This window comes from Aythya ferina (genome assembly GCF_964211825.1).
Source record: "Aythya ferina genome assembly, chromosome: 1".
Classification (NCBI taxonomy): domain Eukaryota; kingdom Metazoa; phylum Chordata; class Aves; order Anseriformes; family Anatidae; genus Aythya; species Aythya ferina.
Genome location: NC_140296.1, coordinates 157,190,094 through 157,215,383, shown reverse-complemented (window position 1 = coordinate 157,215,383; position 25,290 = coordinate 157,190,094). Strand labels below are relative to the sequence as shown.

Below are 25,290 nucleotides of genomic sequence, written 5' to 3'. Positions count from 1 at the left end.
AACTGCTGTTAAAAAATCCCAAATTTTTCATTTGTATTTTTTTTTTGAATACTAATGAACATTTTTTATTTCTTGTGAGTACAGGCTAGCAACTCATGTAACACGGAAAGGAGAAACACATTTGCAGATAGAGAAGCACGAGTTAGCCTTTTGAAGTCAGAGAAAGATAGAGCTGAAAAGAGTAAGGCTGTGGGAAATCTACGTAGAAGAACTTGTGGCATACTTGGGAATTTAAATCACTTGGAAAAAAATAGAAATGCTTCTTTGCTTCATTTAGGTTCAAAACATGTGACAGAGTTGCAAGCAGTTGGTGACAACTGTAATTCAGAAACTCTTAGAATAAAAGAACTTTTCATATCACCAGAACTACAGTTTACAGTGGCATCAGGGATAACAGATAATGCAGACATTACAGAGGTGTCAAAAGACTCAAAATCAGACTGCACAGATTCATTTTCTGTGTATCAGAGAATGTGGCAGACTTCAGAAGTAAATGACCAAAGTTACAGAAACAAAGCCTCTTTTCCAAATCAAGTGTCTGTAACTTCTAAATCAGATCAAAGAAGTGAGGAAAATTTTTGTGCATGTCCATCTCTTGGCCAAAGCTCTCCGATTTCTTGTGCATCTGTTCTTGGAAAGCCAGTAACTCTCAAAACACAAAGAATGACATTGAAGGATAAGCCAGATTATTTGCAAATGAAGTTCTCTGATTTAAATACCTTTCAAGAAGATGGAGAAGGAAGGAACTGTATAAAAGAATGTCTGCAGGTGAAAACTTTGGAAAATGAATTTGAAAATGAACATTCAGAATACTCAGGTCAAGTAGATCCTGTTGAGTATCTCATACAGCAGTCGAAAAGGGAAGTAGCCTTTCTTAGATCACAGGTGAGGCTCCTGTATAATATGTGCGTGCTTATCTGTTGCAGTTATTTAGGAGATAAATTCAAATACTGAAGATATGTTAGTTTAATTTCATCTTTATTTAAATCTATGCAGTGATTCAAATAGAATTGGCACATTTTTTAAATTAGAACAAACAAATGCCCAAGTCATTAGTTTGCAGCTGATTTGTTGACTTAGCGTCAAAAAATATAGTGATACATTTTCTTCCTGTCTGGAAAAAAATTGCAAAACACACGTGGACATCCCTATAGACAGGTATGAAGAGGGAATAGTTTTTATTCTATTATCTTACGTGCATTAGTGAAAACAAAATAATTATTTTCCTGCATACCACTTATTAATGCATAGATCTTTACCTCGCAAATGAATCAATGGTTGCAACTGTGTATTGAGCGACACAATTTGTGGATAATCATCTTAAAATGTTTTTAAGTACACAAACAAATATCACAGTGCTAATTTGCAAGTACTAGTTGAATAAAGTAGGGACTGATTCAGTCCTTCGACGTAAAAGAAGAGATTTCTGTTAAAAGATACAGATGTTATGTGACTGGACTACATCTAAAGAAAACAGATGGTGTAAAGTTAGACTTCTGGAATAAGAAAGGCCTTTCCTTCTGGGAAACTTCTAAAAAAATTACTGAGTTTGTTCTTCTATCCTTTTATCTTGGTCAATTGGCAGAGAAATGGATAATATCCATCAGTTCTCAGAAAAACTGAAAATATTTTCAATGAAAAATTTAATTTATTAAAAAGATCCATAATGATAAAATACTTTAGGTTCTTAGTGGGGTTTTTGAAAACTTGCTAGAATCGTAACAAGAACAGATTGATTTCAGGATACTTGCTGTGTTTTATTTATATGATAAATGATATTTAAAAAAAAAATACTCTGGTAGCTTCCAAAATAGTTACTATAAGGTGCTGTGTTACTTTTTATATAGCACAGATCTTTGTTTTTGGTACCTGAGAGATATCTGGGGCATGAATCAAGTCAGTTCCTGCAGAGTCTCACAGTCCTACCTGTGTTATACACTTGTAGACTGTTGTTCCAACTGCTGGATGACTAAGAGTTTGTGTTTTCCTGGACAGTATTGTATGGGGTATACCTTGTGTAATTCTTCTAGTAAATCTGTCTCTGTTGCACTTGCATTTCAGTCAGGAGATTCATATATGGGCTAGGAAGTTTTCATGAAGGCATAGTCCCAATTTGAGAAAAAGCTGGGACTAGTACACTAGATGACTAAAATTATATTTTGAATGGATCTAGAAAACATGTTTGTTATTTGTCTCGGTTTTGATGAGGAAACATCATGGTTACCATAGATGAGATCAGAAAATAGGTTTTTCCTACCTTGAACTGAAATATTTTGGAACTGATTGAATTTCCGTTGAGCCCTGCTGAGCTATGGTCAGCATGTAAGTAACCGATTGAATAATAAATCTGTGTATGTCATGCATTTTTCTACTATATATCATTTTTTCCATGCTATTGGAGTATGCTTTTCTACTTTGGTTTCTCTTAAAATACTCTTAACCAAGCTACAGCATGAATAAAGCATGTTAATTGCATTTTTAGTAGAAAAGAATAAGTGTTTTTTGATAATTTAGCAGATAGGTCTTGGAAATATAAACATTTATATAAAAATGGAGATAGAATCATATAGTAATAACTTTTTTATTTTAAGAATGAGCAGATATACAGAGATTTGTTGATCAAGAATATGCTGAATAGTTATCCAGAATTACAGCTTGAAAAATGGAGAAGCCAGGCAGTGCAGGTAGTACAAGGTGTTTAAAAAAAAAAAAAAAAAAAAAAAAAAAAGATATTTATATAAAGCTTATCTATGCTTTAAATACTTTTTTCCTGATGATTTTGTTGCTATAAATAATGATTTTGTTGCTATAAATTACCTTGATTGTTCCCATCATAGTAACACATTATTTCGGTTTGTATACTGCATCAGTGACTATGTCACTACCAAATATAATTAATTAGTAATATTTTTAAGTGTTTATTTTCATTTAACATTTCTTAACCATAGAGTCTTATTGAGAATTCTAATATTCCTAAATTACAATTGTTATTTTTCTTTTATTTTCTTTAGAATGAGTACCTTGCAAAAGAACTAAGTGAAAGAGAGAGAGATTTGGAAAAGAACAGGACTGTAATAGTCACATTTCAATCTAAATGTAAGTTGGAACATGTTTTAAAGCCAGGAAATGCTATCAGGTTCCTGCAGATTGTTTGATTATTTGTACTTTTTTTTCTTTGTGACTATGACCACAGCTATCCATCTGTACAGTTTCTTTTAAATGCAGTTTATTTTGGTATCTTTCACAATGATTGAATTTGCCTTGTACATGGAATGTTTCTATACAATTGTTCTGATAACCTTATGAATTGTGGAATTTTTGGTTGTGAATTGATTTAAATTGGTAACACAATGATTACAAAATAATATAAATAGCATTTGCAAACTGGAATTTCCTTGAATTCTCTTTAATGATGTTTTGTAAAAATATGTGTTTATATTTGTGTGTGTGTATAAAAACATGTTTAGTTTTGCTAATTTTAAACTTAAATTAATGGTAGTAGTACAAGAAACATAGTTTATTCATACTAAATGCATTAAACTAGGATCTTTCCTAGTTTCCTTAAAACTCCATTTTTACACAGAAGCATTTCCAAGATCACCATATTTCTGGATCTGTGAAAGCTGATCAGACAAGCTACTAAAAAAGTGAAAACAGTGGCAGGAAATATTGAAGAATGGAAGGTTCAGTAAAGTCAAATGTTTCCATAAAGGATTTATCTGTTATTTTACTGATATTTCTCCAGCAAAATACACTGTTGGGAAGTACCTAGCAGATCTACTTTAAAATTCATAGTTATGTCTGTATATAATATGAACAATCTTCTTATATATCAAATCAAGAGGTATTATGATGAAATGTCTAACTCATTTAACAAAAAAACTAACTCATATTTTACTGCTTTTAGACACATTAACAATATTTATTACAGTAAAAGAATTATCAGAAGAGAATAAACAACTTGAACAAGGAATGAAAGAAATATTGCAAGCTGTCAAGGAAATGCAGAATGATCCAAGTGTGAAGGGAGGAGAAACAGCCTTAACAATCCCTAGTTTGGACCGTTTAGTTAATGTAAGCGTGCTTGCTTATTTGACCTTATAGGATTTTTAGGTTATATAGATATATATATTTTATATTATTGGGTTATAGTATAATTAAATAGTAACTGGTATATACTTCCTTGCTTACAAGTGGGAGTACTTGATTCCTCTGTAAAAAGGCAAATGAAAAATATACAACAAGAAGAAATTGCCAACAGAAAAAAAAAATGAAAAAAATCTTCTATCCCTTCAGCTGGATGGTATAAAACTGTCCTGGTCAAGTTTATTGTCTTATATGTAAAGTTTAAGATTAATGCTCATTTGCATGCCTTGTTGTTGTCTGTGTTCTTTGCATATCTGTACAGGACCTGAAGGAAATGTTGAAGAAAAATTACTTATTCAAACATCTTCCTGAAAAATTAGTATTTTCACAGGCAAATGCAATTATTTATATTATGGTATATGATATAAATTATGTGTCATCAGCAAACAAATTAGTAGATTTGAAAAAACTTAAAATGTCTTGCTTTTTTGGCTGTATTTATGTAGCTTAAAACCAGTTCCAGTTTATTATGGAAAAACAAAGCTTTTCTCTGTTTTTTCTCTGTTTTGTTAATTTAATATTTACTGTGTTAGGCAATTGAATCAAAAAACACAGAGGGAATCTTTGATGCTAGTGTGCACTTGAAAGCTCAGGTTGACCAACTTACAGGACGAAATGAAGAATTAAGACAGGAACTGAAAGAGAGTCAGAAGGAGGCAACAAGTTTCTCTAATCAACTGGCAAATGCAAATGAAAAGGTATACAATTTATCTTTCATAAGTTAATTTGTACTTAAAAGTTTCTGCTATGATAATTTAGAACAAAAACACACACTATGATAATTTAGAACAAAAACACACAATGCATAAGATACTGGATTTAGCTTAAGTGAGCAGTGTGATTATAAATATATATATATATATTTATAAACTGGTAAATCAATATATATATATTCAATATATATATATATAATATATATAAAATCAATATATATATCATATATATATTGATTTACCAGTTTGCTCTTTTTAAGTTCAAATCTTACTCTTCTTAATGTTACTTCATCCTGTGAGTATCATATGATGTTGTACACCAAGCATGGCTGTCTTCTGGGGAGAGCTGTGCCAAAAAAAGGTTACAGGCTTCTATCTTCAGAAAGCCAGTAGTCTTGTATTTGTTTTTAATTTAAATAAATAACAGATTAAGTGTTCTAAAAGTGATGAATGATTCTGTAAAATCCTGTATCTTTTTTAGAATTTTATACTGGATTATTTTGAATGCTCCTTCCAAGGCAGGAATTAAGAGTGGAATTTTATTTTACAACAAGCAAAATTTAAATTTTCCCTTTAGAATATCTTTGGTAATACATAAAAGATTTGCCAGTAACTAATACTCTAGTAGACTCATAGAAAGGGACCTTAAAGATCATCTAGTTCCAACCCCCTGCTGTGGGCAAGGATGTCATCCAGTAGATCAGGTTGCTCAGGGTCCCGTCCAGCCTGGCCTTGAACACCTTCAGGGATGGGGAATCCACAGCTTCTCTGGGCAGCCTGTGCTGGTGCCTCACCACCCTCCTATTTCTTAGATAGGAAGAATATAACACTACTTTTTTAGTTTAAAATGGTTTCCCCATGTTATATCGCTACACTACCTGGCAAAGAGCTCACCCCACACCCCACATCTTTTCTGTAGGCTGTCTTTAGATATTAGAAGCCTACTATGAGGAATCTCCAGAGCATTCTCTTCTGCAGGCTGAACAAACCCAGCTCTCTCAGCCTGTGTTCATCCCTCTGATCATCCTCGTGGTCCTCCTCTGGACCTGCTCTTCATGTCTTAGAGACCCTAGAGCTGAATGCAATTCTGTAGAATACATTCTCTAGTAATATTCTGGAATAGTGTTTTTTGTACTGTTACACTAGAGAACTAGAAAGCTTTTAAGAAGTTAAAGGGCAAAGATTTATTTAGAATAAACCGTCAAATAACCACTGCAATAGTTCTATCCAAACTTTATCTTTTTAGAAGTTATATAAGTGCACTGTATAAACAGTTCAGAATAAAAGTAACAAGTAATGTGAATCTGCCCTGATTGCTGTAGTGGTTTGATCAATTTGGCTCAAGCTACTGTGCATTTAATTATTCACATAATCAGTTTTTTTTAAAAGGTTATTTTCTAAGAGTGTTTGAATTCTTTAGAATATAAGTGGAACTGAATTAGATTGTTAATAGCAACTGATTTAACTTAGGAAAACTAATATATTTTCCATCAGGTGCATTTTAATTAAATAACAGGAGTTACTTTGTTTATTAGATTACACAACTGAAAAATGAAATTTACTTATTACGTCAATCAGAAGGTGCTAATATTGTCTTCAAAACAGTGAATCTTCCAGAAGGGATGGCTCCTTCAAGTGTTAACATGATTAATTCTCTGAATGAATACTTAGTACGTCTTATACAGGTAAATCATTTATTCTTTTTTATCAAGAATATTTGTAACATAGAGCAGCTTTCTCCAAAATCTGTCATGCCATATATGGACATGGAAGAACTTTCCAAAATAATTTTGAAGTTTTAACATCTGTAAATTTTTGGGGCTATTTTCTTGTTGTTTTGTTTGTTTGTTTGTTTAAAGCTGTAAATGTTTTGAAGTGCTGTAAGCCTGGAAACTAAAAAATGTTTATTTGACAACAATTTGGTTTTGTCTGTTTAAAATGGGAATTTTGATCTAAAAATCTTCCTTAAATTTCTCCAGTTTTACACTTTTTACAAGAAATTCTGTCACTACTGTCTGAATTTCACACCTGGGCCTGAATGTGCAAATCCTACTTTGATCTCTTTTTCTCTGTATAGTAAAGGTCTTTATTTACTGTATGAATTTTCATTCCGTTATGTCAAAAATATGTCAGCATACATATAAGTGTGAATAAGTACATTGAAACTGAAGCTTGTGTTTTCCATGGGAAGCATAGAGACCAAACATACATGTATAGTAAAGAACAACTATTTATTTAAGAAATGCAGGAGAAATAAATTGTGTTATTAGTATATTATTTTTTCTGTCTTTGATTACTTTTGTTTATTAGATAATACTTTTAGTTGCATATGATGATAATATAGAAAGCTACTTAGGAATGTGAAAAGAAAGCATGACTTCCTAGATAGATGTTCAATTAGTATTCTTTGTAGACTAAATACGTGGGCTAAGAACATGCCTTGGTGTTGTAAACTTTTGGGGCTGTAATCCATAGAGCATTTTTGCACTATTTCACACCTAGTAATATGAATGCCAGTGTTTATTGGACTTTTTTTTTTCATTTGTTGCTTTTACAGAAAAAGATATTTCATATATTCAGTTCACAAAATTGATACAGATGAATTGACAGAAGTATCTATCATGAAAAACAAAAGAGAAAACTGTAATTTAAACTAATGCTTTCACACTTAAAACCTATATTAAAGACTTCAATATTTTTATTTGGAAAATTAGGAACTGGAAAATAAAGAACAGTTACTTAAACAATTAGAAGACTCAGTAAAGGACTATAAGCGAAAATTTGCAGTAATTCGTCATCAACAAGGCTTGCTTTATAAAGAGTATCAAAGGTATTGTTCTCTGAATTCTGAAAGTTCAGGTATCTAAAAGTTTAATAATTTTGAGTACGAGATTCATTACTATGTTGAAGTGTTCTTTGGTTAGTGTCATAAATACTGCTACTCTTGGATACTCTTCATGCACTTCTTTAGTCCTGTAAAGGCTCAGAAAGCTTAAAAACTACTTTTTTCTACCAGATCTTTTTCATAGTGCATACTTTATAATGAGGACTGCAAGATTTCATATCTTCAGTCCCTCGTGCTTGTTTCTCTTTCAGACTCTCAGTTCTTTGTATGTGTCATTGAATCCAATTTCTATAAAGTTCTTCTTATGGTCAAAGGATCTTTATTTGGTAAAAGCATAGAAGTCAATCTGTTGATTTGGGTTCTTAACAGACTATTAGTTATATCCTTTCTATGTTTGGTCTGAAAATAGCAGTCACGGGATGGCTTTTTGAATAAGAGTGTTTCATCTTGTAGGAACTTCTGTGTGTTCTTTGAATCAGTTAAGACTTTCCAGACATCAGTCAAAGACATTATTTTTGTTTGACACATGAAAGTTACAGCTTTTTGAAAATATTAAAGACTATTGTATGCTGCCTCGTTAATAAGATTAGGTACCTCAGTCAGAGGGATAAGACGATAACTCAAGGCTTCAGTAATTTCTTGAAAATCTTCAAAGGGGTTACAGGTTTAAGTAAGGGGAGGAGATTCTTTGATGTGACGTCCCATAAAGACTCACTTCAGAGCACCTTCCTCCTTTTCCTCCATTTTCCTCCATTATAGAGGAGATACCCTTTGAAGAGAAAATATTACTTAGAGATCAGGGACTGAGAAAGGGAAACTCTTTAAGATGTCCTATTCTCTAAGATATTCTGAAACACCCTTGATTATTTGTTTAGACTAACCTAAACTATCTTATATGGTCTATAGGAACTTCCTCATTAGATGTGTATAGACAGTTAACAATTTTTTGTTTCCAAATAAATAAATAAAAGTGGGTAGAGGAGAGTAGTTTGGGCCACAACAAGGCTTAGTGTTGTTATGTTTGTTTGTTTGTTTGTTTTTCTTTTCAGTAAAATAGAAAAAAATAGAGTGGGAAATCAGGTTGTTTATGCACTTGAAATAAAATGAATGCAATGGAAAGAAAGACTTGCAAGACCATTGAAACTTTGAGTTAATATTATAGCCATTGCCTGCCATTATATTTAGAAAGCTGACCTCTAATGTTGATTTTGAATATGGGAAACCTAAGTTTTATTTTGAGGGAAAATCATTAATCTAGCAGCAACCTGAACAGAGGAGATCAGCTTTCAGTTATCCACCCACAATTTATAATGTCTTTTCCAAATTGCATTTTGAAATTCACCAAGCACTTCGTGATTGTAAATGAAAATGTGTAATTGCTGTTTTAGTGAAAAGGAAAGCTGGCAGAAAGAATCAGAAAAAATGAAAGAGGAAAAGAAAAAGCTAGAAGAGCAAAAAGAACAGGATGCTACAAAAATAAAGGAGTATTCTGTAAGTAACTTTGTTGCTTCCAAAGTAGAAGTGGAAAAACATATTAAGAAGAAGAAGAAATGTTTTAAAACAATTCTATAATTTGTTAGAAGGTGAAAATGTTGCAGAGGAAAACTGCTCAATTAAAACGAAATCGGTCAGTGAACTGTACATTCAGAATCAGTATCAACAATACAAAAGGTAAATCATGTTATTGATACACCTACAAAGTGTTACTGTAAGCTTAAAAAGTGGAATCCCTGCCAGCTGTCACGGCATTTTTTAATGGCTTCAGGCTTCCAGGGTTCTGGTGTTTTTTTCTAGCCACATGCGTACTCTTCATAAAATGACAGAACAGCTTGCACTGGAAGGGACCTTAAAGATCATCCAGTGCCAACTCCACACCATGGGCAGAGATACTGCCCACTAGATCAGGTTGCCCCAGCCTGCCTGGCCTTGAACACCTCCAGGGATGGGGCATCCACAGCTTCTCTGGGCATCCTGTTTTCAGTGCTTCATCACCCTATGAGTAAAAAACTTCCACCTAATACCTGATCTAAATCTCCCCTCTTTTAGTTTAAAACCGTTCCCCCTTGTCCTATTACTATCTGCCTGAGCAAAGAGTCACTCTCAGTCTTTTTTAAAGTATTGCAAGGCTGCAGTGAAGTCTCCCTGGAGCCTTCTCTTCTCCAGACTAAATATCCCCAGCTTTCTTTATAGTATAGGTGCACCAGCCCTCTGATCATCTTCATGGCCATCCTCTGGACTTACTCTAAAAGGCGTTCCTTGTGCTCTAACATGGGCCCCAGACCTGGATACAGCACTCCAAGTGGGGCATCACAAAGGCAGAGTAGAGGTGGACAATCACCTCCCTTGGCTTCCTGGTCACACTTCTGTTGATGCAGGCCGGAATACACTGGGCTGCCTGGTCTGCAAATGCACACTTCTGGCTGTTGTCATGGTTTTGTTGACCATAACCCCAAAGTCCTTCTCCAAAAGACTGCTCTTAATGTGTTCTTCTCCCAGCCCGTTCTCATGTCTGGGACTGCTTTGACCCAGGTTCAGCACCCTGCACTTGTCCTTATTGAACCTCATTAGGTTTACATGGGCTCACTTACCTAGTTTGTGCAGGTCCCTTTGGATGGCGTCCCTTACTTCTTTTGTGTCAGCTGCACCACTCAGCTTGGTGATGTCTACAAACTTGCTCAGGGTACACTTGTCCACCCTTCAAAACTGTCTCTCTCCAATTTAGAGATAAAGATGTCCTGTGGGACATAAGGCTTGTTGAAAACTGGAAGTTTACGGCTCGAATTCTTGCTCCTTGCCTGCTTGCTGAGATGATGGCAAAGCTAAAGCTCACGTGCCTTCTGTTACCTGAGTCACTATGGTTTCCTCTTCCAGTGCCCCCCAGGTTTTGCATTTGTATCCATAGGATCATAGTAGTCATGTGATTACTTCACAAATATTAGCTTGAGCCTCAAAGTAAGAAATTATTAGTTCTTTTTAGGTACTACAGTAATTCTGTTTGGTTTAGAAAATGATTCAAATACATTTGTTTTGATTCTAAATGCTATATTAGACTAGTAAAAGGGGAAAAATTAAGATTATGTAGAGAATTACTTTGTTTCTAAGTTAAAATTGTCAGCATTAGCTAAAATTCCTACTAGCCCAATGTATTTACCTTCTATTCCTCAGAAACAAGTAACTTTGAAGATTAAAAATTTTTAAATTATATATTAAAATGTTAAGATTAAAATGTGTGTGTTGAGCATGTATGTGTTTTAATAGAAGAAATAAATTATTTCAGATTAATAGAGCTTTTACAGTGAGCTTAGAAAATGTATTTCAACAAGGCAAGCTTGTCAATATAGTTGAGTTTTACCATATTTCGGTACGAGGTTCTTTTTAAAATGTTTTTACAGAATTTACTCAGTGCACTTCAGCTGGATCCTGATGAAACAAAAAAATTACTTGCAGAAAATAATAGAAAAATAACTGTTTTACGAGTTAATGAAAGGTCATTAACAAGGCAGTATACCACTTTACTTGAAATGGAACGGCATCTTAGAAAAGAAAATGAGAAACTGAAGAGTGAAATGACACATATGGAGACTGCAGTTATAGGGAAAATTGGACACTTGCAGCGATTCAAGGTATAGTTAATAGTAGTAATAGTCTACTTTTTTATTTTAAAAGTTTGGCAATAAATATACTATTATTTTTTTTATGGACCAATTCTAGTTTGTTAAATGCCTTACACAGGTGCTTGCTAAATGCTGTGTTGTCAAAACATTTTTTGTATTTAAATGAACATCATAGTACAAAATCCGTCAGTTTTCTGCTTCTGAGGTTGTTAACACAAGTCCTTTTTATTGGAATTGTCCTATGAAAACCAATCTCGCTTTTTGGCCTTTCAATTTGATAGGGCCAAAGGGTTAGGATCATAATAATAAGGATTAACTCATCTTTATAAAATACGGTTTTGACAGTGCTTTGTGACAGGGCATTGTTGAGGCTATTAATGATAAAATTGCCTAGACAGTTCAATACCAGTGAAATTTTGTCAATGTTTATTGCAAGCAATGCATAAAGTTGTATATTAATTTAGTAAAGTAAACCAGTATCATATGTTAAAACATTGTATTAACTGGTATTCTTTTTTCTGTGGAGTAAATTTTATTTTCCTATTTAAAAGTTTAGGAAACTGTGGTAACTCATTGTATTGATTGTTTTCATAGGAAATGGCTAGCTTTAAGATTGCAGCTCTACAAAAAGTATTGGATGGTAGTGTGCCATTATCTGAGTTAGAACTGGCTAATAAGCAGTATAATGCATTAACTGCTAAATACAGAGATATGTTACAAAAAGATAACTTGCTCGTCCAACGGACAACAAACATGGAGCATATGGAGGTAATGTCTGTGTTACATTTAAACCTTAAGGGAAGAAAAAAACAGACCTCATTATACATTCATCCTGCATTGTTTTTTCCTCTCAGTTAATAGAAAGATGGAATAGAAGTTCCAACACTAGTTGGGACAGTTATAACTAGTTGCTAGTTTATAACAGTTACATAGCGGGTATGAGCTGTTGGAGCAAGTCTTGCTGTTGCTATCAAATTTTAATTTGCTTACATGGTACTTTGTCAGTGTACTAAGAAACTTATGAAAAGTCCCAGATTTTGTTCCAATGGGCATATATAAAAAATTTTTTTGGTGTGTGTTTTTTTTTTGTTTTTTTTTTTTGCTTGTTTGCATTAAGTTAAGCTGTGGGCATATTTCTTCACAAAATATTTTTAGTGCTTTGATTACCAAAACCAGGCTGGCAGAGGGACTACTTATTATAATCTTAGGTGTTGGAGGTCATAAGGAAAGGAGAATGAGTGTAGATGCTTTCAAAGCTTCCTGCCAAAGTAAGCACTTTTACTCATTCCTGAGTTACAGTAATGAAAGATTCACTTCCAAAAGGCACTAAGTGTGAAATGAACAAATAAATCACCAAATGTTCATGATGTGTTTGCAGTACACATCATGTTAGGATCATGTTTTCAGTTAGGAGCTGAAAATCTGTGAATTTCTATTCTCAAGTAGAATGGATTTTCATAGAGTCTGTGAAGCTGATTTGAAAGATGTGTTGCTACCTTCCACCTTACGTTCATGTCAGAAGTAAGTTCATGTCAAGTCCAAGAAGGCTTGAGTAGTTAGAGTTCTTGTAACATTCTTGTCTATTGGGTTGTCTGTGGTTGACAAGGGCTAAATGCATGTGATGGGTAAACTTGCTGTATTTTGTCTCTTTGGAATCAGATTGGTGCATTTCACCTAAAAAAGGAATGATTCCTTCTCTATTTTAAGGATTTTTTTGTATGTATGAAAACTTGCAACCCCAATTCAGTAATTTCACAGAGCTAAATAATAACTCATCAATAGCAAACTAAAAATGTGTTCAAAAAAAATTCAAAATTGAAAATTAATATTAAGAATTCCTTTTTTTTTTTTTTTGTTAACGTGGAAATTTGTGTTTCTATCTGAAGAAGAGGGGGGACATTTACAAAACTAATGTTTGGCATCGTATTAGATGCCTACAAGAAGCATGTGATCTGTCTCAAACATGTACTTATGAGCAAAATGAAATACCTTTCTTCCCTTCCCATTGGTAATCATAGGCTTAGTATGACAACCTTAGAGTATAAATTAGATGAAGAAATCTAGGAACCATAGTCAACTGTGACAGTAAATATTCGTGCTAATAGTAGTTGACAGTAAGATACAGCAAAAAGAACTTAGTGCATCATAAAATCATTCAGAATGGATTATGAGGCAGCTGAAGCTACTCTGTTCCAATGCATTTTAATTAATGGGTTGTGCATAGGTAAAATCTGTTTATTTAAAAGACTTTATGGGTACTAAACATTAAACATGCTAGAATTAGTTTTCAACTTTTCTGTCATACAGCGTGAAAACGAATCCTTGAAAGCACAGATAAATTTATTGAGTAAGGAACTGGAAATCACAAAAGAGAAACTTCATACTATAGAACAGGCTTGGGAACAAATGACTAAACTGGGTAAGTATGAAAGTTGTATTGCAACACTAAAAAACAAACGGTATGTCCTGTGTAAAAGTAATATTCTATAACATTTTAAAATTCATGTGTCTGTTTAAAATAAAAATGAAAAATTCAAAATTATTTTGTATCTTTTGTTAACAGTCTTAGTTTTTTTCAAATAATTTGTTGTGTGTGTTTTTTTTTTTTAATTATTATTATTTTTTCTCTTGTATTGTTTCATTTTACTTATCTATTCTACCAAAACGGAGTTTGGTATTTTTCTCCTCAAAATATTTTTGAATATAGGGGATGACAATGCTATGGACAAGGCCTCAAAAGCGATAACCAACAGTGAAATTTTGTCCATTTCTAAGAAAATTGCAATGCTGGAAATGAAGGAACTAAATGAAAGACAGAGAGCAGAACATTCACAACGAATGTATGAACATTTAAGGAATACACTAAAGCAAGTAGAAGAACGCAATTTTGAATTGGAAACAAAGTTTGCCGAGGTAAATCTGCTTTGACATGTCTTAGAAGCATATTTTTGAATTTTTCAAGAAGAATGAGTTATATATCATTATGGCTCTGACAAATTTATGATGCAAAATATAGTTAATGTAGTTAGCTTTAAGAGCTGCAATTTTGCATGGACTGGACATATGTTTAAAAAAAAAAGTTTATTTCAAGCAGTAGTTATTCTCTGTAAAACGCATGATGAGCGACTTTACAGATAGTTTCTTAGTTCTTCAGCAGATCCCTAGAAAAGAGCCTGTTTGCGACCTATTTCTTGTCTAATTTATATGATCCCTGTTTTTCAAATTTTCCCATAATTATCAATGATTCTAAACATGCTAGAACTTTGCAGCCCTTTTGCCAGTGGCATGATTCTTTTGCAGACTGTGTTCTTCTTTCATGTGTCAAGCATTTTCTGTAATACAGGAATAAAAGTCGTGCTGTTGCAGGTTATGATCCTTATGTGTGCAAGTTTGTGGGGCCAGATGAGACTAGAGAAATGGTTGTCCCCCCTGTACTTGGCTCTGGTGAAGCCATACCTTGAGTACTGTGTTCAGTTTTGGGCCCCTCACTACAAGAAGGACATCAAGGTGCTGGAGTGTTTCCGAAGAAGAGCAAGGAAGCTGGTGAAGGGTTTAGAGAAAAAAAGGCTTACAAGGAGCAGCTGAGGGAGCTAGGATTGTTTAGCTTGGTGAAGAGGAGGCTCAAGAGAGACCTTATTCTACTTCACAATTACATTAAAGGAGTTTGTAACGAGGTGGGGATTGGTCCCTTCTCCCACACACCAACTGATAAAACAAGTGGAATGGCTTCAAGCTGTGACAGGGGAGGTTTAGCTTGAATATTAGGAGAAATTTATTTACTGAATGTGTTGTGTGGCATTGGAACAGGCTGCCCAGGGAGTAGTCGAGTCACCATCCCTGGAAGTGTTCAAGAAATGTGTAGATCTAGAACTTAGTACAGTACTAAGTTAAAGGTTAGAAAAGATGATCTTAGAAGTCTTTTCCAACCTGTATGATTCCATGATTATAATTCCTCTTATATCCATCTTAATCTTGCTATTTTTTCCCCTCAATATTCCTATTTGAAAGTTGTTCAATGAATAAATTATGTAGTAGGAGGAGACTTCATTCTAATTCCAGTCTAAATTTGTTTTTAATCAGTTGTGTGCCAGTATTGGCCTATAACCTAAAAAAAATGAAGAATAGTTCTGTTAATAGCTATTGATAGACTGTATTCATTCCCCTTTCTCATGCTTTACCAGACTACAGTGTAGTCTATTTTAATCTGCTGTGGACTCTCCATTTCTCTGTCATTTTAGTAGTGTTTGTTACACTGGTCCGACTTGAATTAATCAGGAAAATGGAGTATCTGAAAGAGCATAAAGCTTTTCAGCAGCAGTATTGTTAAAGCCCATTATGATAGAATGACTTATTTCATTAAGAAATATCTCAAGTACTGCACACAAAGATAACATTTCCCTTTTTCTGTTTTGAATATGTTACCTGTCTTGTGATATACTTAGGTATGCTGGTCTTCCTTCATTTTTATTTGACGAACTCCTAATACCATAATTTTTTCTTAGTGGTTCCTCTGCATATTCCTTTTTAACCTAATTTCTGTAGCTCTAAAACGTCCATTTTCTATTTCGTATATTCTTGTTGCCAAGAATTCCTAAATGAGCATGATTCCTTTCTTTTTTCCTATGTAACAAGATTGTGTTAAACTTAATTAATGAAAATTGTGAGATCACTTTCACTTTAAGAGTTGAAAGGAAATCCTCGCCTTTTGAGCTCATAAATCTATTTCAACATGACTGTTTTCATACCCTTTTTACAGTTCCCACAATAACCTCTATTTGAATAGTTTATTTTTCCAGATTTAAAAAAAAAAAAGCCTGAAATATATGAACTCCAGACAATAAAATATACCACATGCTTTTGTTTGTTTAGTAAATCAGTTATTTTATTTATGAGTGGTATCAGATTAATCTGCCACAACTATATTTGGTAAATTAATTTCTGAGGATTCTCTGTGTCACCTAATGCTTTTCAGAAGTTCGTCTTTTCCTAATGCTCTTTGAAGTGAAACACTGGTTGGTCAGTGTTTGATAATCAACTTCAAAAAGGCTGCTTGATTGAGAAAGTTCTTTTTAAAAAGAACAAAAGAACAATGGTGTTAGGGTCTGGGCAGTTATTGCCAGTATTTGTATTACCAATCCCAACATGCTGGACAGTATATTAAATGGTCACATTAAAATTAATTTCCTAAAGAGTAAAATCTTCCCTTTCCCTTTCCCTTTCCCTTTCCCTTTCCCTTTCCCTTTCCCTTTCCCTTTCCCTTTCCCTTTCCCTTTCCCTTTCCCTTTCCCTTTCCCTTTCCCTTTCCCTTTCCCTTTCCCTTTCCCTTTCCCTTTCCCTTTCCCTTTCCCTTTCCCTTTCCCTTTCCCTTTCCCTTTCCCTTTCCCTTTCCCTTTCCCTTTCCCTTTCCCTTTCCCGGTTTTAAGCAAATTCACCAATTCAAGTAGGGTTTAATTTAGAATCCTGTTCCGTGCTGATCTGTGTATCTATGTGTATATAATGCTGTGAGAGGAAGGGAAACTACTTTTCAAACCCAGACGAACAATGTTTTGTCATGACTTAAAAAAAAAAATACTTCGGGCACTTCTTTTTCTTTGCAAATTTGGGAGCAGTTGTGTTCTTATGATACCATTTTTTTTAATTTTACTTTTTAAGCTCACCAAAATCAACCTTGAGGCACAGAAAGTAGAACAGGAATTAAGAGATGAACTCTCAAATAGTGTAAGTAAGGCAGTAAGTGATGCAGACAGACGACAAATCATGGACTTAGAGAAGAGTGAGATGGAGCTCAAGATTGAAGTATCAAAGTAAGTGGTAGTTTTTTTTTTTTTTTTTTCTTTTTCCATTTACTTAAGAGATTAACTTTGTATGCATACATCTTTAAAAAAGAAACAAACTTTTCTTTTTGATGAGATTGTTGTCATGGATATTTGTCTTTGAGTAAATTATGTAATGCTGTTATATTCCTAAATCAGCAAAGTCTGTGGGGATATTTGCAGTGATTTTGATGCTGAAAATGAGGGATTAGACTTGGGGAAAGAGAGAATGGAATAGAAAATGAACCTCAGTACACGTATGATTTATGCCCAGAAATGGGAGAGATATAGAGAAGGAGGGAAGTTCGGGTAAAAAACATTGGCTTCGTTTTCCTTGAGAAGATTGCTGCTAGCAAATTTACAGGAAAATAACCAACCATAAAGGTGAGATACTATACAGAAGAATTTTTATAACAAGGATGCTGAGTAGTGTTTTTATGCTAAAAAGAAAAAAGTCTTTAAATGTTTTGATACAAGGAAACATATATTTTCTTAGCATGTTCTTTGTAGAAAAACATAAGTTGTTCAGTGGTTTCAAGTGACACAATGCTGTTGTTTCTCCTGCAAGGTTAAGAGAACTGTCTGATGTTGCAAACATGCAAGTTGAAGCTCTAGAGGCTCGCCAACAATGTAGAGAGAAGGAAGTAGAATCTCTTAGAATGCAAGTTTTAGACTGTCAGGTATGGTAAAATTCAACCTTCATTATGCGGTTTGGATTTTTTTTTTCTTTAAATATATATTTTTCCCCAGGGAAGGGAACAGGGAAGAAATGAAGTAATTGTACAATGAATTAGGAAACTGCAAAAGACTTTCAGAAGGACCAAGCCAATCTATTGTCCATGCCTTTTCAAGAAATCTACATTACTTTAATAGTTGCTTTTTCTTTAGTTGCATAGCTAAAAAAAAAAAAAAAAAAAAAAGATCCTGAGCTTTTCTCCATGTTATCTAGGTGTATTGGTATATTTATATATAATTAATGATCTTTGGTCCTGTGGTGAGTCTTTATATATAAAACCAGGAAAGTTTGATAATGGTGTTTTGTTTGTTTGTTTGTTCTTTACAAGACAGTCAGTGACTTGTGAATCTTGAAGATTAGGCTATATTAACAAAACATAATTTTGTTGTTAGCTAAAACAATTTCTTGGGATTGTTTCCATGTTCTGGAATGGTTTTAGTCCCTAAACACAACACTTCTACCAGCTTTTATGGCATTATATTTCCTAAGTTTGGGTATGCTTTTCTTTCCCGATTCCTGGTATTTTGGAAAGAGATGATTTTTACAATCAGTATGTGAAAATCTCTGTTTATAACGTGGATGTAGAAACAAGAGTGGAAAAATAAAAACCTGTGTTTAAAGGCTAATTCTTTTTCTTATCTGTAGGAAAAAATACATGCAATATTTAAAATACAGAAAAAATAATAGCTTTTTTATAAGTACACTTCATTCACATATTTACAATGAAAAATAATTTTGCTCTATATTTTGATTCTTAGGCACAGTCAGATGAAAAAACAGTTATTGCAAAACTGCATCAGCATATCATAGCCCTTCAAGGCAGTGAATCCATTGCTGTAGGCAAGATAGAGACACTAAAATTGAAACTACAGAAGATGGAGATCCATAATCTACGTTTAGAGCAGAAACTTGATGAGAAAGAACAAGCCCTGTATTTTGCCCGACTGGAAGGAAGAAATAGAGCCAAACATCTACGACAGACAGTTCAGTCTTTGCGGCGACAGTTTAGCGGTGCTCTGCCTTTAATACAACAAGAAAAATTCTCTAAAACAATGATTCAGCTACAGAATGACAAACTAAAGATCCTGGAAGAAGTTCAGCATGCCCAGCAGGAGCGTCGAAATGCAGAAAACAGAGCACTGGAGGTGGAGTTAAAGATGAAAAGTTTAGAAGAATTATTAATTGCATTGAAGGATACAAGAGGAGCTCAAAAGGTTCTCTGTCTTAAAACTTTCAATAGCTTTGTTAATCTCATGTGCGTTTAAACCAAATTTCATTTCAGTGTGTTTTCTAAATCTCTGTTTTAATGGAGAAATTAATGATTTCAGAATACATGGTGACAGGTATCGTTTTTGCCTTTCCTATTTTAAAAAAGTAATAACATCTTTAGTTGTTTGCCATGTAAAAGTCAGTACAGTGAGATTTACTAATTTTCTTCTGTGCCTATGTAAGTGGCATAGGAAGTAGGGGCTTACTGTGAATTAAATAAAATTGAATTAAATTATGAGTTAAATTATGAGTTAAATTATGCACTAAATTAAATTAAACACAGAGTAATACTCTGAAGTTCTGTTCCAAGAGCTTGCATTTAAATCTTTACAAATCCATGTCTTTTAAATAAATTCCAGGGAAGCATGGTCAGAAACGTTATTATATCCATGTAATTCTGCTTAATTTTATTTTGCTATTGTAGGCAATGTTGTCTTGCAATTTGAATAAGGCTATCTAACTTCTCTTCCAGATCCCTGCATAGTATATAATGTGTTTTGTTTTTTTTTTTTTCTGTCACAATTAAGGATGTCTGCATGTAAGCAATTGCTTTAGTGGCATGTTTTAAGACAGTCTTCAAAGTTATTTTGGGTGCAGTCTGACATAAATATGTCTGTTATTCTTAGTACATGTGTGTTTTTGAATACTTTCTTCTTTTCTACAGTTTTGTAATGGTTTCAAAAAACTTCTGCTGTTTTATAAAATATATACAGATTTCTTGTATTTTTATTTTTTTTTAATTGTTCAGTCTGGACAGATGCATAGACTATAACTTGGTTAGGTCATATGAAAATTATTTGCGATGAGAGAGAGTTCTTTTGATAGTGTAGGGAAAATAGTTTGCCTCTCCAACTGTCTGCTACACTTTCCAGTTATTCCTTTTGCAGTTTAATAGACTTGTAATGCCTCCTCACTCAAGGGAAGTGAAGAAACTTAAAAAGGAAGAACCTCTTCCTTTCTCTTGGTAGGATAGGTGCTCTCCTGCCTCAAAATCAGAGTGTAGCTGCAACTAGGCAGCCTGTGAGCTTGGTAAATTATAATACTATGTATGTATCATTTGTTATTAGGTAATAGAATGGCATTTGAAGATGGAGGAACTCCATCTGCAGGAACTTAAACTCAATCGAGAGTTACTCAAGCAAAAGGAAGAGATAAAGTATTTGCATAATATAATTTCAGAATATGAATGTACAATCAGTAATCTGGAAGAAGAAATTGTGCAGCAGAACAAGGTATGTATTTCTGCATGCTATTAGAAAAAACAGCATATTCCTTATTTTATTAAGTGATTTAAAAAAAAAAATCTGTAATAAGATTTGTAACATAGATGTTTGTTTCTTGGTTCATTAATTCTTTCTAATATCACAAAGTATTTTTCACTTTGATATCTCTTCTTTCTTTTCAAGTTGGTTATAAAATCCCCGTTGACTTAAACAAATAAAATGTCATTATCAAACATTTGTTATAGCTTCATGAAGAAAGGCAAATGGCTTGGGACCAGAGGGAAGTAGAATTGCAGCGCCAATTAGATGTATATGATCATCAGCAAAATGAAATCCTTAGTACAGCTCTAAAGGTACACAAACACTGAGTTAACTAAAAATAAACTGAGAAGCACGTTTCAGAGCTGTCAGATAACAGGAATATGAATCTTTCTGTACAGTTAGAAGAAGCCACAGGATCAGTTCCAGACCCTAATCTGCCTCTTCCACAACAACTTGAGCTGGCTTTGAGAAAGATTCGGGAGCATATTCGAATAATCGTAGAAACAAGGGCAACCTGCAAATCGCTAGAGCAGGTAATTAAATGAATAAATTATCGTATAAAGGAGAAAGGTTGTATTTATTTTTTTTTATGTAACAAATATCCTTTTATAAATGTCCATCAAATATGTCAATTCCCTTATAAGTACTTTAACTCAGAGAGAATGTAGATAACAGATTTATTTTTAGTCCTGTGTTATTTTTTCCATTGGAACAACCTACTGGGGAACATTTAGATCAGTCCTTTAGTAAGGTAGGATGCTCTTACTGTACAAAATTCAGTTGACTGTATCTAGTTAAATTTACTTTAAATACTTCGTGGTTCTTAAGCAATCTTAAAAACACCACCTTCTTAATTTTGATAGCACAAACTGGGGTTGCATAAGTGCGTAAGCAAAAGACACCATGGGACTTTTTTCATGTAGTAGTAATTCCATACAGCCAAAACTGAATGCAAAAAGCCCTCTGATGATGTCCATTTAGACAAATCTTTCTGCTACATTTTTTTAAAAAGTAAGATCTTTTTTCAGCATTTGAAGTCTGTAAATGCAATAACTGCCTTTTGTTCTAGAAATTAAAAGAAAAGGAAACTGCTTTGTGGAAAGCTGAACAAAATATCTTATCAAGAGACAAAGTTATAAATGAACTAAGACTTCGTTTACCTGCAACATCAGAAAGAGAGAAAATAATAGCTGAATTAGGAAAAAAAGAAGATGATCCAGAGTACCATCATGCAATAAAAATTGCTCATCAAACCATTGCAAATATGCAAGCAAGATTAAATCAGAAGGAGGAAGTGCTAAAAAAATACCAACATTTGCTGGCTAAAGCAAGAGAGGTAGTTATGTTTTGCATAAATTTATTTCATTTTTAAGACTTTAATGATTCTTTGTTAATCTCATTGCTAGTGAAATCTTAAAAAAAAAAAAAAAAAAACCTCAGAGAGAATAGAACTATTTTTGTTTTCTGTAGAAAGTTCATGTAGAATATTTTAACTTCTTTAAAGAAGGAGACTTGCTCAGTCAAGAGGTTTATGTATGTGGTATTGGTCTAGGAATTAAACTGGTGTGACAGGAAGAATATTAGAAGTTTGCTGTGAAAAGTGGACTCCATATATTATACATTCATAGAATTCTCAAGTATTTACAACCAGGATTGGTGGATTGCATGTTGTAGTGAATATGAAAAATATATGAAAGATATGCATTTATGGAAAATATACTTCTTAAATATACTGTAATTTAAAATGAGTTTTTAAAATATAAACCTTGTGTTAGAGCATCTTTTTTATATTCTTACTATGTGTAGTCATAGTTGGTGAGGAGCAACTACTTTGTTTTTCAGCTTTTATCCTGTTGCACCACACTGCTTGCAATATAGCTTAAAACTGCAATGGTGGATTTTTTTTTTTCCAAGAGTAAGTATTAAAAAGAGAAAGGGAAAAAAAAAAAAAAAGTATAATCATTGAGTTTAACAAGAAGAAGAAAAGAATTTTAAAAAACAGAAGAGTTAGAGGAAAATTTGGGGAGTAAGGCTGATCAATAATTGAGCAATTGATGGGTACTGCAGTTTCATGAATTGCTGGATTAATGTGCATCAGTAGAGTTGCATATTTATTTTGAACTAACAGGAACAAGAGGAAATAGCAAAGAAACATGAAGAAGACCTTAGAGTTCTACACCAGAAGTTAGAGTTATGTACAGACAATTCCCTTAATAAATTCAAACAGACTGCTTTGGTGAGTTGTGTATATTTATGGCATTAGTGAAATTGTTTCCAAATTTTGAAAATTGTTACTCAAAAGAACAGTTTTGTAGTCACAAGTAAATAATGACAAGAAGAAAAAATGGATGGTTGATATAGAGAGAACTGAGGAATTGATGAAAGAATTTAAGATAGGTGGATTAGAGGACAAGTATAAAAAACCAAAGTTACTGCCTTAGTATATAGTATCATTCTTTATATTCTAATGTATAGACTTCTAGGGGAAAGAGGGGGGTGTACTTTTTCTATATTCTTTTTATTAACTCTTTTGTTGCAATAAACCCATTTTTAATACATGTTTTCTCTTGACACTTTATGATAAGGTGACACCTACATTTATTCTGTAAATTTTTCCATGTAGGACGTTCATTTCCAAGTAGCATTGCTGTTTTTTCTGTGGACTAAGAATTGCATCTCAGGAGATAAACATGATAAATATTAATGCTTGTTTATGTTTAGGATTGAGTTTATAATGTATCACTAACACTTACCTTTGATTTAAAACTTAAAGTGTTTATCATGCACATTTGTTCTGTTTTACAGGAGTTAATGGAAAAGCCTTCATCACTTCCCAGCAGCAAACATTTCCTCCGTTTAGCTGAAATGGAGCAAACTGTAGTAGAACAGGACAATTCTCTTGCTTCACTTGTTGGCAAGTTGAAGAAAACATCATCTGAGTTAGAGAAGCAAAAACAGATTACTTTAATGAAAATCAAAGAGTTTGAGACTATCAGAGACCAGTAAGTTTTTAGGCTGTTAACATAAGTCACTGTTGGTCAGCTATGTATTGATGTTACTGACGTGTCCTGTTGAAGTGAGCATGTCTTTGCTGAATTTCAGGTTTGGCTGAAAAAACTAACTCAAGATTGTTACCATGGTTGGTAAATATTTATATGAACTATTTTGTTTTTGTGGCCCTGCATTATGGCTAATACTAAAAATATTGAAAAATCATGGCTTCAGAAATGCAATTCTGTTATTGTGTGCTATCCAGTGAAAAAATATTCAGTGAGTTGGTATATGAGTTGTCTTTAAGCTGTCATGATTGCCCCCATCCACTTGAGCTTGCTGCCTTATGGGTTTAAACTCATTAAAATTTAACCCCTGTTTAAAAGGGAAAAAAAGGACGATTCTTTCTTTGCAGTTAGGGATAGGAATTAGAATGACAATGTTCTTGTCTCGTTATATTGATACTCTTGTATAATTTTCATATTAAGTGGAGGCATTCTTGTAGAGGCAAGGAGTTTTTTGTTTATTATTTGCTTTTACAGTAAAAAATACAACACTGTGCCTTCTGTTATTTATTTGGAGTTTGCTGGCTTAATTATTGCAATGTACACTATCAATATATTAATTCTTAATTTATATTAGGCTTGTACACTATCAATATATTAATTCTTATTTTATATTAGGCTTCAGAAAAAGCACACAGTTGATGTGGAACAATTGAAAGATGAAGCAAATGGATTGAAGAACTTGGTAGCTCAGATGGAGAAGGAATTAGCCAACGTAAAAGCTGAACTAGAAGTTCAAAAAGAAGCAAATAATAGAGCACCCACAGCAACACTGAAAAACCTGGTGGAACAGTTAAAGAGCCAGTTAGGCATGAAAGAGAAGCAGCAAAAAGTTAGTCATCAAAAATTACATACTTATGTCACTAATGAACATAAATTTTTAATGTGGCTTAATACTTAAGTATTCTATGTATAAGTACAGCGGGAGGTAGAATATAGTTTCATAATTTGACATAGTAAAATACAATTGCATTTTGTTGTTTTTTAATGTTCATATTTGCAGCTTCTTTGCTTATAAGAACTTGTATTGGTTATTTTTAGGCTCTGAGTAAAGCACTTTTGGAACTCCGAGCAGAAATGACTGCTAATGCTGAACAGCAGATTATTTCTGCAGCATCACAAAAAGAGGCATATATGAATGTCCAGGAGATTGTTGACAGGGAAACAAAGGGTCTCATGGTGAGTACTAGGTAATGTCTTTCTATTGCATTGTTATATTGCTGTTAATCCTGATTTATTTATTTTTACTGTTTTTTCCCTCTAGGCACAGATAGAGGAATTAAATAATCAAATTTCAAAACTTACAGATAACCTTAAAATAAGTAAAAACAGGGAGAGTGCTTTGTTAGATGAAAAGGAAGAGTTGAACCAAGAACTTCAGAAGAAACAAAAAACATTCACTAAAGTAATGAGAGAAAAAAATGAAATCGAAAAGGAGAATGAAGAACTGAAAAAGCGGATTAGGAGACTTACCAGTAGCATTCAGGTAGAAGTGATTTTTAAAAAATGTTTGATCTTGGTCAAGTTTCTGCATTAGATAGGCTGGTTTTGGGGGGAAAGAGTAAGTACCTTTGACAGGCATTAAAACTGATACTTGATCTAAAAATCTTGGCATGCTCATCAACTGGGTTATATGTGAGCTATTACCTTTTGCTGTTGGAATTATGTCTCAAATAGAATGAAGAGGCTGAAAAATATTTTTTTCCTTGAAATAATGTGAAAGCCTGAAGAGTAGAATTTCTACCTTTAAAGCTTCTTTGAAAAATGGTTGGTTTGAATTTTGTGATCTTCCTGGTTGCCCTTATTTCTCCATTCAGAAGAGAAGTGAAGGGT

General features: G+C 33.3%; 1 protein-coding gene across 5 annotated transcripts in view; it reads left to right on the top strand.

Annotated features, from left to right (window-relative positions):
* Positions 1-25,290, top strand: part of CEP290 (centrosomal protein 290) — a 55,250-nt gene that overhangs the window by 12,223 nt on the left and 17,737 nt on the right. For 2 of the 5 annotated variants that reach the window (XM_084506246.1, XM_084506245.1), the window contains exons 19-40: positions 3,012-3,096; positions 3,932-4,074; positions 4,680-4,844; positions 6,395-6,544; positions 7,574-7,689; positions 9,093-9,195; positions 11,097-11,327; positions 11,913-12,086; positions 13,626-13,737; positions 14,026-14,231; positions 16,971-17,122; positions 17,700-17,811; positions 18,626-19,081; positions 20,204-20,368; positions 20,605-20,712; positions 20,800-20,934; positions 21,471-21,737; positions 22,530-22,637; positions 23,207-23,403; positions 24,076-24,289; positions 24,499-24,636; positions 24,722-24,943. In XM_084506246.1, coding sequence (XP_084362372.1) covers positions 3,012-3,096; positions 3,932-4,074; positions 4,680-4,844; positions 6,395-6,544; positions 7,574-7,689; positions 9,093-9,195; positions 11,097-11,327; positions 11,913-12,086; positions 13,626-13,737; positions 14,026-14,231; positions 16,971-17,122; positions 17,700-17,811; positions 18,626-19,081; positions 20,204-20,368; positions 20,605-20,712; positions 20,800-20,934; positions 21,471-21,737; positions 22,530-22,637; positions 23,207-23,403; positions 24,076-24,289; positions 24,499-24,636; positions 24,722-24,943 — 3,759 coding nt within the window. Of the gene's footprint in view, positions 1-84; positions 886-2,591; positions 2,685-3,011; positions 3,097-3,907; positions 4,075-4,679; positions 4,845-6,394; positions 6,545-7,573; positions 7,690-9,092; positions 9,196-11,096; positions 11,328-11,912; positions 12,087-13,625; positions 13,738-14,025; positions 14,232-16,970; positions 17,123-17,699; positions 17,812-18,625; positions 19,082-20,203; positions 20,369-20,604; positions 20,713-20,799; positions 20,935-21,470; positions 21,738-22,529; positions 22,638-23,206; positions 23,404-24,075; positions 24,290-24,498; positions 24,637-24,721; positions 24,944-25,290 lie in introns of all 5 variants that reach the window. The other 3 variants (XM_084506243.1, XM_084506242.1, XM_084506244.1) reach the window with 3 other exon arrangements.